Raw genomic sequence first — 12440 nt, forward strand, 5'->3', positions numbered from 1 at the left:
AAGCAAAGAAATTTATCTGCGGTGGTGCTGTAGGCTTAAGTCTGAATTTAAAAGACAAAGAATGGGCCATGAGAGCTGACAAATACTTTTAGATTAAATACACATCAGATAATAAATTTGATAGCTCCACTGTACCTGAGTTCCTTCATGTTGTCCGGGTGTTTTTATACACAATACTTTTGATATTTATTTATCAAGAGAAGTATTGATAGAACTGTTTCTTAATAGAAACATTAGAAATAGAACTACCCATTAATCCACCTCTTTCATCAAGTGTACGGAAGGCAGAATGACAAACTCAATGAAGCTATGTGGGAAAGAAAAACTTCTCTAACACCTCTCCTGGAATCTTTAAGTTAACTGGACTTAAATTCAGTAGAATGGAGTGCAGGCCCCTTAGAGCTAATAACTCTCATAGCCAGCGGAAAAAATTTCCTAAGGCAATTTTATCATGGCAAGTAACTTTCATACAGATGCAAGGGCCTGAAGATGATCCTCATGTTTAAGGTCACATGATGGGGTTCCAGAGAACAAAAAAAGGGTGTTGTGTGGTAGGGGGAGCTGTGAAAAAGAGGAAAGAGGTGGGTTAGTTCTTCATGGATGATGCTGTTCCCAGCAATGCAAAATTCCCTCCTGGGGATGGAAGAAATGAACTTGAGGAGGAGCGCCTAAGTGACTCAGTCCGTTAAGCATCTGACTTTCGCTCAGGTCTTGATCTTAGGGTTCTGGGATCAAGCTCCACATCAAGCCCCACATCAAGCCCGGCAATGGGCTCTGTGCTCAGCAGGGAGTCTGCTTCTTTTCCCTTTCCCTCTGCACTTACCCCCACTCGTGCACACAAGCTTTCTCACTCTCTCCCTCTCTCAAATAAACAAAATCTTTTTTAAAAATTAAAAAACAAAAAGAAGAAATGAACTTAACACATATGCACCAAGCTCAACAGATGTACTAGGAACAAATACTGCGCTGAATATCGTTTTTGTTACCTACAAATGCTTACGTTGAATAGCGTTTTACTCATGACATTTTGACTCTTGGAATTAAAGCAGTGACTTGATAGTTCTTACTTGAGTTTTCTCAGATGTCAACTTCAACTGTTTTTCAGTATCTAATGTTAGGCGATTCCACCTACCTAATGTTTTGCAGAGAGTTGCACATATGCAGAGTATCAAGCTGTCATATCTCCCCCAAGACAAATACGGAAATAGTGTTTCAAAAGTCTTAAAATTAAAACCAAAAACATTAAAATAGTTTCAAATCCGATATAATTTTTTTTCTTTCCTCACCTTTTACCTTCAAAGACTGAAAGCCACATTCATATTACTTTTAACGTTCTTAATGTTCTTGGAAGAAAATCTAAGCAACAGGAAGCAGCTCATCTCACAAGCATGCTTTTGCAAACCACAGCCAGTTTTGCAAACTATCTTGTCCTGTCTTAACTAATATTGCTATATGACTTCAAATTTATAAAATACCCCACACAGATATAATATAAAATGTGTGTTGTCCACCATGCATCATCATACAGCTATAACTGCCCAAATGTGTTACCAGCTGATTCCGGGTACAACAGTGACAAAACACCCCAATTTAGCATCATTTCTACTATTCGGTCGAAAGCCCCTTGTCTATGGTGACTGTTCTGCTGCCGAATGTCCTTTGCTGCATTCACCGCTCTTTAGGTGTAGACTAATGGTCCATACAGAAAACATGTGGTTCAGGTATTAAAGGAATGGATATTTGTACTTGGTCTCATTTGTAGAACCGATTGGGACATTCATAAGGTGGATGAGAAGAAATTTCAAGCTATTTAAAGGCACTGTGCACGTTATTCTCCATTTTCATCCCACCCCCACCCACCCCAAACCCAAATCCATTCCCTGCCTTTCTCTGCCTTGGGAAAGCACATGCACTGTATCAGGTAGCTCTCTTGCCATTCAGCTTCCGTGTGGCTTCAGCCAGTGGAAGACAATGGAAGGAGACGGAGGACAGGTGGGAGGAGAAAGTGATCGAGAGATTTCCTCCCCACCCGTCCCCTCTGCCTCGGCTCCATATTTCTGGCGGGGGCGGGGGGTGAGGCTGCTTTCTGCAAGCAGCTCCCATGGGACAGCCCTTCCTACCTCTGAGGCTGTAGCTCCTGTCAGGCCCCAGCGGACAATGGATACTGACGACAGGGTTTTTTTCCCTCTGCCACTTCAGGCTCAGAAGAGATAAGAATATCCCCTTGTTGGAGTGACAAGGAGCCCCAGGTCCAGTGTTGGACCTTAACCAGTCCATCCCTCTATAATAGCCCCTTCTTCGTCCCAGAGTGGGCCTCTGTTTGCTGCCAGGCTGCTGACTTATTAATACAGCTCCCCGTGATATAGAAGAAGAATGTGTAAGTAAATCAAAGAACCCCAGCAGCCCTCTGAGGCGGACAGCCGCCTAGATAGTGGAGGACTCCCCATAAATGCACTAATGAGACAACCATGCATGTGAGATAAACTGGTGACCTCCACTTTCAATATTCTTTTGGATTTCAGGATTTGGATTTTTAGGATTTCATTCTTCACCTTGACTACTTTTGTCCTTCTTCTCTCCCTCCTTGGTAGCAACCTGCTAATTTACACTCCACATGATCAGTGTCTGGTCTCTCTTCCCGGGGCATGTCACCTTGTTTCTCACTGTACTCCACAGATCTTTCCTTCAGACTTCCACACACAGGTCAAGTTACCACCTATATATGTTTAAAGTCACGTGTACCTTTCTCTCTAGGTCTGTGTTTTCACTTTTTAAGCAAACCTATAAAATTCATAATTAGAGTCCCCAAAATATGGAAGCTATCATCCAGGTTTACAGTCATATTTCCATAACCTTGATTCCTTCGGAAGAAATACTCTGCAAAATCTAACAGATAAATCTGGAGGACAGCAAGGAGGTTAGCATTTCTACCCTCTTATGTTTTTAAAGAAACTAGAATGCAGCGGTGACCGTGAACATACGGTGTTAAATGCAAGGTTCTGACAACAAATGGCACAGTACTTACCAATAAAAGCATGGTAAGATATTAATAATTGCGACGAACTGCAAATATTTATGTGCCCACAGGCAACTAATTCAATTTCACTGCAGGATTGCTCCATTTATGAATTTAATTGTGTTTTAAACATTTCTGCCGCTGTTTCATTAATTTCCCATAAAAAAATAAAATAAAATGATATGCTGAAGAAAGAAGGCAAGTTTCCATTCAACAGTGTTCATTAAGTGCCCACTGAGTGTCCACGGTGGCTTACGAATTAATAATGTTCACTTTTACCATTTATGGCTTCTCTTTTGCATCACGGCTTGCAATTCATTTTTGCATCACTTGGGATGAGAAGTTCCCCCTTCAGAAAGGATGGTGCAGGTTGCCTCTCATCGTTTTATTTTTTACGCACAACAGCATGGATGTGAAGGACAAGCCCCGTGAGAACAAAATAATGGTTAACTCTTACACGGGTCAGGCTCTGTGCACTCTTAGCACTCACCAGGGGTAGTACCACTATTCCTCCCATTTTCCGGAGAAGGAAATCAAAGTACAGAACAGGTAACTGACTTCAGGGTTATCAGGAAGTAAGAGGCCGAGCCAGGGAGATGGATGGGGGGATGGGCCAGATGGGGGATGGGTATTCAGGAGGGCACTTGTTGGGATGGGTGTTGTATGTAAGTGCTGAATCACTGAATTCTACTCCTGAAAGTAATACTACACTGTATGTTAACTAACTTGAATTTAAATTTAAAAAAAAAAAAGACTTATATATTCTAAATTTAAAAAAAAAAAAAAAATCCAGCTCATTTTACGTCACAGCCCACGCTCGTACACATCACCCAAACGACACTCACAAACTGGGCATCAGCACAATTTCCAGTGATTTTCAGTGGCTGATAACTTTGTCATGGATTTCTTCCAATTTCCCTTGAGGACATTTTTCCTAATAAAGGGTCTCCTTCCAATGCTCTTCAGTATCACAATCTCCAACCACAACTACCTCAACTGTCTGACTTTGATCAGTAGTAATGCAGGCCACATTGTTTAGACTTTTCTCAGCCTCCCAACCTACATCAAGGAGCCCATTCTCTCTAGTTAGGCTGATTTTTTTTTCCTAAACTGAGAATGAATGAGATTAACCTTGTACCCAAAGGAATTCCTGACTTGTAGCATACTGTCTCCTGGGAGAAACCTTCTAGAATGGTCCAATAAGTCCTGGCCTCTGTCCTGACTTTTACTCCTCCTCTAGAGAATCAGGGCAGTTGACACCTTGCTAATTATGGAAGGCAATTCCTAATGATTAGAACTTTCACCTGAAATAAGAGAGTCATGACATAAAACATTGGATCATTCCATAAAAAAACCACAGTCTGGTCAAGTTATGCTGACATTTTTACAAGATAAACTAGAATATGATAGATTTTTAGCTGACATGTGTTGAGCATTTTTTATAGGTCGGTCTCTGTGCTTGGGAACTTTACAGGGGTTTTACTGAGCAACTGTATGTGCTACGGGAGATATAAACAAATAACACCATCTAAGTTAACTGTCCAGTACACTTCCCAAATGCAGTTAAATGCTTAGCTATAATTTAAATAGAGTTATATTGGCCCATTAAAATCAACAGAGAATTTATATATGATATCCATAATTTAACAAACTCAAAAACAAGATAATTGATTACTAGAAAATATTAATTTGGGTTCCCCATTTAATTGTTTTCATACTAAACCTATTTCTTGGCTCAATAATTTATTTCATGAGTCTTAAAATCACATTAAGATTTGGCAGTCTCAATTAAACCTGTTCAATTCATTATCAAACATAAGTAACTTTCAAATGCCATAAGCTTCTGATTGTCCTTAGTAAAAATGAGATGATAATAATTAGCTTTGGGGAATAATAAAGTAAGAGTCTAAGATTAAGCCAATCCACATTGTTAGAGGCTAAATTTACCTAGCTTCCAATTATTACATGAGCATCTGTATTTCTCTAAAAAAAAATCAACACTTGCCAACATCCCAAGGTAACCAGCACGAAAAAGGCAGAAAAATAAATCATCGATCACCATTTACTGGTTCCAGTTTTATCTTCACAACTCAAAAAAAAAAAAAGGAATGGGTTTAATTCAACCTCCTTCTGATTTATAGCAAATACTGGTGGTTTGGACCAGAAGCAATACTTCCAGAGACTCTGTAATGAACATATAAGTGGATATGGCATATAGACAGAACAATCTCTTATCTCCTTGGTTTCACACAGCACACAAACCTGATGGTGAAAATTAACCTTCTTCACAGTTCAACATTTCTAATTAGAAGAGACATCAGAAAGATTATGCTTTAGAAAGCAGTACGGGCCATAATATTCTAGACAGTCTGAAACAGAACTCTGTAGCCTCCTTATATATTTTAGCCCACTGTCCACAGGAAAAAGCAATACCCAGATGATGTTTCAAAGTGGTAACAGCTTTCGGTGGAAGTTCTATTTCTCATCTTACCTTTTTATACTTATTATGAAGAAGCGACGCTCTAGTACACAGGACCTACCCATTGCTTTTAGCCCCAAACGAATACAACAGTCTATACCATCAGACAGTGCTCTACCAAAAGTTTCCTTGGTAGAAATATCTACAAATGTTTGAGAAAGGAGTAGTTCACTTGTAATCATTTTGGGGTTTTTTTTCTCGTTTTATTTTCTCTGCATGGGGCAGGAAAGGGACAAAGAAAGATACCCTGAATTCAGCTTAGATTAGAACACGGAAACTTAAAATAGAAGGCCATACGAGTTCAGCCCTTCCTGGGGAGGAATTGCTTTCACAACATCAATGGTTGATCAGCCACATTTAAAGTTTTCACTGTTAGGTAGTATGTCGCTGCACAGAAGATTTCATTCTCGTTTTAGACAGCTACAATTTTTTTTAAAGATTTAATTTATTTATTTGTTTATTTGAGAGAGAGAAAGAGAGAGCACAAGCAGGGGGAGGGACAGAGGGACAAGCAGACTTTCCACTGAACAAGGAGCCAACGTAGGGCTCGATCCCAGGACCCTGGGATCATGACCTGAGCCAAAGGCAGATGCTTAACTGACTGAGCCACTCAGGCACCTAGACAGCTACAAATTTTAAGAAGTTCTCTCTTACTCTGAGTTGAAACCTTATCCTACCACTGGTATCCCACGTATCCTAGTTCCATCCTTTGGAGAAATACAGAGCAAGCTTCCTCCATTTTCCACACCATCTTCCTTTGACTAATGGAAGGCAATTTTTACATCTCTCCTTAATTTTTCCACCTCCATATTAAATACTTCAGGTTCCTTCAAATTATTCCTCATATGACATGGTTTTCAGCTGCTGCAAGTAAACTGGAGCTATAGCTTGACTTGAAAATGTTCCTACATGCAAGAATGCAAAGGGGAGATCTGAAAGTTTATTTTTTATTCACTTACACATATAATTGACACAACTAGAAAGACTATCCAGAACCCGATGGTCTATGTGGGAGCTGTATCTATGTGAGGTCCCCTTCTTATCATCACACACACACACACACACACACCAGTCCCACAGATGGTACTGTGATACCAGGTGGGTCCGAAAACCTCATTGCCCTGGCCACATGGACTGGCAGAAAGGACAGTCACAAGTTCCAAGCTGGACTAATCAGAGTCATTCCCCAAGATTTTAAATTGGAACATGGAGAAAGCTTGCTACCTGCTTGGCCTGTGGAGCTATTAGATATGATAGCCATTTACCCATTTCATGGAATTAGCCAATCTGATGAGGTCAATATCCAAAGGAGTGTGGGGAGAAAGACCCCAGACCTCCAGTTCCAGTCGTTCTTAGAACCAACTCTACCCCTATGTTTCCTATGGTCTGGTTATTAAGCCAATAATTCCCACCTGGCTGAACTGAGTTTGAGTTAGGTTTGTATCATTTGCAACACAGAAGGTCCTATCTACTACAATATTCATAAGATTCCAACTAGTCTATTAGAACCAACAGAAAACAGGTCATAAAAGGGAAAAATCACTACCCCCCCACACACAAAAGGTGTGAATAGAATCTCCTCCCAGCAATGGGGCACCTGAGTGGCTTAGTTGGTTGAGTGGCCCACTCTTGCTTTTGCCTCAGGTCATGATCTCATGGGTCATGGGATCAAGCCCCACATGGGGCTCGGCATTCAGTGTGGAGTCTACTGGAGATTCTCTCCTGCCCCTCCCCACACACATGCTCTCACTCTCTCTCTCTTTCTCTCTCTCTAAAATAAATAAATCTTTTTTAAAAATCTCTTTCTGGGGCGCCTGGGTGGCTCAGTCGTTAAGCGTCTGCCTTCAGCTCAGGTCATGATCCCAGGGTCCTGGGATCGAGTCCCACATTGGGCTCCCTGCTCGGCAGGAAGCCTGCTTCTCCCTCTCCCACTCCTCCTGCTTGTGTTCCTGCTCTCGCTATCTCTCTCTCTGTCAAATAAATAAATAAAAATTAAAAAAAAAAATCTCTTTCTACCATTATTTAAGAATGAGTGATACTCACCTACCAAAGGAGATCAAGGTCTTTCTTTCCTAATAGCCTAAGCCCCATAGGACTGACAGTATTCAAAACTCTATTGCCAGAACTATCACAGTACCCAGCACATAGTAAGTGCTTAAAACACTCTCCACTCTACTTTTATAGAAGCATATAGGAGTATAGAAGAAAACAACAGGCAAAACACCAAATATAACTTATTAAAATGAAAATTCAAGTTCCCTGAAGAAACCTTAGATACATCATTTCACTTCCTTAGAATTAAATTACTCATTTGCCAGATATTTTATAGGACTTGATTACTTCTTCAGTCTTTTTTAGCCATAAAATGCTATGATTCTATCCATACTCAACAATGGTAAAGAATAGTCTTCTAAAGACCTGAACATGCAGATAAAAGGAAAAACAGTAATAAAGAAGGCAGCACAAGAATAAGAAAGAATAACCTACCAAAAAGATATTTGCGGGGGAAAGCAAAAAATATATAACAAGAAGAAATCATCAGTCACAGGATCAAAGAGATCATTCATTTGTGCCACCTTCTGATTTGCTTCTTATTTTACTCTAACTAATCTCTGTGCTCAGGGGCGCCTGGGTGGCTCAGATGGTTAAGCGTCTGCCTTCGGCTCAGGTCATGAACCCAGGGTCCTGGGATCGAGCCCCGCATCGGGCTCCCTGCTAGGCGGGGAGCCTGCTTCTCCCTCTGCCTCTCTCTCTCTGCGACTCTCATGAATAAATAAATAAAACATTTAAAAAAAAAAAAAAAGCCCTCTGTGCTGGATCCAAACTGCCAGCCCCAGAGCCTTGTCCCTTCCTGGGTCCATACAGTACATATGATGGCTCCTTCATCTAAACCATGCATCTCCTTTCAGAGTTGGCTTCCCACTTCTGCCTTTGGTACTCGATATTCCCACTTGCTCACACCATCCCAGACAGGTTGGTTTTTGTTTGCTTGTTTGTTTCATCACCAACAGAATATATACCCAATTATATTGTGTCCCTGTCTTCCATCATGTCCCCTGCATTGATTGATGCTCAAATGTCCATTATTTTCCATTTATTTCTTAAGTTTGAATTCTGTCTCAATACAAGTAATCACAAAATAGCATCTCTATAAAATAAGGTGACCCATTTACAATGAGCTGCTCTAAGGAACGGACCTCAGATCCTTTCATGAAAGAAGGCCTTGACTCAGGAAAACAGTGTTATTACAACTAACAACTAATGTTAACTATTACTATATACCTGCAAAGTAAGTACTATATTCCAGCACATTACACTATATGCAGACACTGCGTTAAGCATTTTGCACACATTTGTTCATTTAGTTCTCACAACACCTCTATAAGAGAAGTACTAATTACTACCTGTGCTTTAAAGATAAAGAATCTGAGGCTCAGAAGGAGTAACATACTCCTGGTTGCATAGCTAGTAAGGGCCACTCTTGGTTACACAAGAGCCACATCCATCCGGATCCAGAATCCTTGCTCTTGCTCACTAGATGCCTTACAAAGGCACTAATCCCTGTGAGAAATGGGGAGGGGGACCCTCAAAAGGGCCAAAAGCAAAAAGACTAGGGAACTAATATCAACATGATCTACTTCTCAAGTTTGCTTAGAGTCAGCCCTATTTGAAGAACCTTGTTCCCATTATGTAGTGATAGATTATCTGCCATTTTGCATTGTGGAAATGTACCCTCCATTATCCAGGCTAATCTAGTTGACTATAGAATGCTGTACACAGGCATTCCAATGCCAGACCAGTAATTCAATCTTCTCTGTGAGGAAGATGCTACTGGACATCCCTTCAACTTTTTCCCTATAACATTTCGATGCGGGGTGCCTCACATAACCCACAACCATTCCTTCCTACGACATCTAGAACGAAAGAAGTAATTTAGAATACCAAGAAGGGGAGAGAAGGTGAAGAAGAAAAGGAAAAGGAATTATAAATTGGTAACCACGCTCTCCCGAAAAAAAACCTACGTGAAAATTTAAAAACTAAAAAAAAAAGCAACCCTGTGCAGGGTGATTATCTGATAACTTGTGATTCAGAGAGAAATAAATGTTCATGGTCCATCATTAAACAGAGAAAAGCATTTGACTCTGCAATAGAAACCGTATGTTCAAATAGCCAAGGTGGAATTTTCCCACATCACAGAGTAGAGAGATACTGAGTATTTCCTATAGGAGTGAGACCTTACTGCTTAATCCAGGTAGGGTCTATAGCAGAAGAACACTTCATCACTAAGCAAAAATCCAATTATTTTCAGGTTCCATAATCTCTAGTTCCTCCAAAACTCTTCATCTATCCACTGAGACTTTTATATATATATTGACAGAATAAAATGCCCATCCCTACTGTAGAATCGATGTTCCTCTGTGATAATCAAAGTCTCTAGTTTTATTGAAATGGAAGCTAGGAATCAGAGTAGCAAACTCCTTGGGGTCAGTCAGTAATTAATAGGTAAAGGCCGAAATACAAAAGGTACAATTTGGGGTAAGATGCAGCAAAGATTGTCTCTCATTGAAATAACAGTCTTGTCTGTTAGGAAGTTTGAAAGTAATAATTAATTGAAAAACTATTTTAAGCTAAAACAGAGGTGCAGGGTCTAAAACACTACAGGATTAGAAATTTTTAAAAGTAAAAGGTCCTTAAAATATGCTAAGGAAGGAGCCTAATGCCTTCATTCCAAGTCCAACCAGTTTCCTATTCTAACCAATTTCCATTAAACAGGGAAAGGAGCAGGGAGGAAGGTATTTGAAAAACTGCCAGAGTAAAAAATCCCATAATGAAATTTTGCTCATTCTTGGAGAAATGAAGTAGAATTAGATGCTTCAGTGGTGGTGAATTCAGAATCTGGGTAGCTTCCAGTAAATGAAGTCTTTCCATAATGTCAAAGGCAAAAGCTATCTGATATCAACATATTGAGCTTGAGTTTTTAAATTCCTGTTTCCTTACACCAAATTGTTTGAAACCTTTGAGATAAAAACTTCAATAAACTAGTGTTCCAAGCTTTTAATATTTTAGTCCCTTGAGCAAGCATGTCAGATTAATCTTCAAATTGCAGTGGGCAGAAAGAACATTCAACCAAATTCTTAAGCTCATGCCTCTCTCAAAGGATGTTAATGTAAGCCGTATCATTGGCTATTAAGATTTCAAACTTTCCTAATTCTCAGCAGTATTACTATTTAAAAGTGGGGGGGGGGTGGAGAGAGAAAACCACCTATCCTGAAAGGAAGGGATTTTCCTTATTTTATCTTTCTGTCCCCGTAGCACGTTGCCCGGCCCACAGTAGGCATTTAACAAGTACTTCTGGAATGTGTCGATGGATTGGTCTGGGGGAGAGTGGAAATCTTGCTGAGAACAGCATGAGTCCAAATCCCGGCATTGCTCAGCAACAAAGACCACCTCCAGAATTAGGGTTATCGAGGTACAGCGGGAATTTGAAAGTGTATCTTCAAAGACACACCAAAAGGATTGTTTCCTGAGCTGGCGAGGAGCCTCCCAAGAGCCACTTATAGAGGGATTAGACTCGCCTCTGGCTTCAGCGTGCCTGGAAAACGCCTGCCCTGCCTCTCCATGCCCAGTTCCTCCTGCCTTTCACCGGGTTTGGGTTTCCACTCACACAATTTAGGTACAAGATCCGACCTCGCTAGTCTAACCCAGGCCTCCTCTGCATTGCACGGTGGGCGGCAGGCCACGCCGTCCTAGGCACAAGGAAGAACACACACGACTGCTCGGGACACCTTTGAAGGTGAAAGGGGGTATCGGAAAGCGGCGGGGAGAAAGAAGGAGGGGGGAGGGGAAGAGTGAGTTCAAGACCAGGGCGCTATCCAGCGGTTCCCTACCCCACTCCCAAAGCCTCTGCCCCAATCGCTGGAAGACACCAGGGAACCACACGCACGCTCAGGCAGCGCAGGGCCGCCCAGGGTAGGGACCGAGGGGAGAGGGGCGGGGAGGCGGCAGGAAGCGAGAGGGGCCGGAGACAGTACCTGGTGTGGCTGTGGTTGCGGGGACAGTCCTTCTTCTCCATGATGGCCGGCACGCAGTTGGTGAGCTCCGTCCAGTCGGCGTGCAGCCCGCAGCTCCAGCCGGTGGAGAAGCGGGAGAAAAGCCACGTCTCCTTCTTCCCCGGCCGGTGGCAAGTGCACTTCTTCTGGCCGGCTTTGCAGCTACACGGCTGCTCCAGCCGGATGTTCTTCACCAGGTGCCGGCCGAACGTGGTGCCCCCGGTCTTCTGGATGTGCAGGAACACGATCACGTCGCGCCCTTTGATATTGAAATCCACGAAGCGGGTCAGGTCCTTCAGGGTGAAGTTAAAGCGCGGCACGAACCGGGGCAGAGAGCCGTTCTCGGGGGCCTCGGGGTCCGGCTCCTCTTCCTCCTCCTCTTCTTCCTCCTCCGGCTCCCCGAGCTCCTCATCTTCGTCCTCTGGCGCAGCGGCCCCCCGAGACCCCTCGGGCGGCCCCCGGGGTGGCGGGGGCAACTGGGGCCGCCGCTCCCACTCCTCGGGCGGCGCCTGTGCCCGGCGGGCGGGACTCGGGGCGGCCGGCTGGCCGGCCTCCCCCGCGCGGGGCTGCTCCCCGAAGTTGGCGCAGGAGCTGGTGCAGGAGGGGGACACGTACTGGTACATGATGACCACGAAGAGGAGAGTGAGCACCGGCGTCAGCAGCCACTTGTTGAACCTTTCATCCATGGTCCCGCTCTCAGGCCGGCAGGCGAAGAAGCGGCGGCGGCAGCGGCGCGGACTGGCGCCCGCTCGGAAGTTTCGGGGACTCCGTGGCGCGGCTCCGAGCCCGCCGCTCCTCCATGCCCCTGACGCCGAGGCGTGCGGCTGGCTGGCGGCCCCGCGGCACTCCCGCACTCCCCGGCTGGCAGCGCCAGGGCCTGCGAGCCGAGGGGGGA

General features: G+C 43.2%; 1 protein-coding gene across 1 annotated transcript in view; it reads right to left on the minus strand.

Moving 5' to 3' along the window:
- Positions 1 to 12231, minus strand: part of HS6ST3 (heparan sulfate 6-O-sulfotransferase 3) — a 648747-nt gene extending 636516 nt beyond the window's left edge. The window contains exon 1 of the mRNA XM_021696034.1: positions 11528 to 12231. Within this exon, the coding sequence (XP_021551709.1) occupies positions 11528 to 12231 (704 nt within the window). The remainder of the gene's footprint in view (positions 1 to 11527) is intronic.
- Between the last annotated feature and the right edge of the window lie 209 nt (positions 12232 to 12440).

The sequence above is a fragment of the Neomonachus schauinslandi genome, chromosome 3 (assembly GCF_002201575.2).
Source record: "Neomonachus schauinslandi chromosome 3, ASM220157v2, whole genome shotgun sequence".
NCBI classification, from domain to species: domain Eukaryota; kingdom Metazoa; phylum Chordata; class Mammalia; order Carnivora; family Phocidae; genus Neomonachus; species Neomonachus schauinslandi.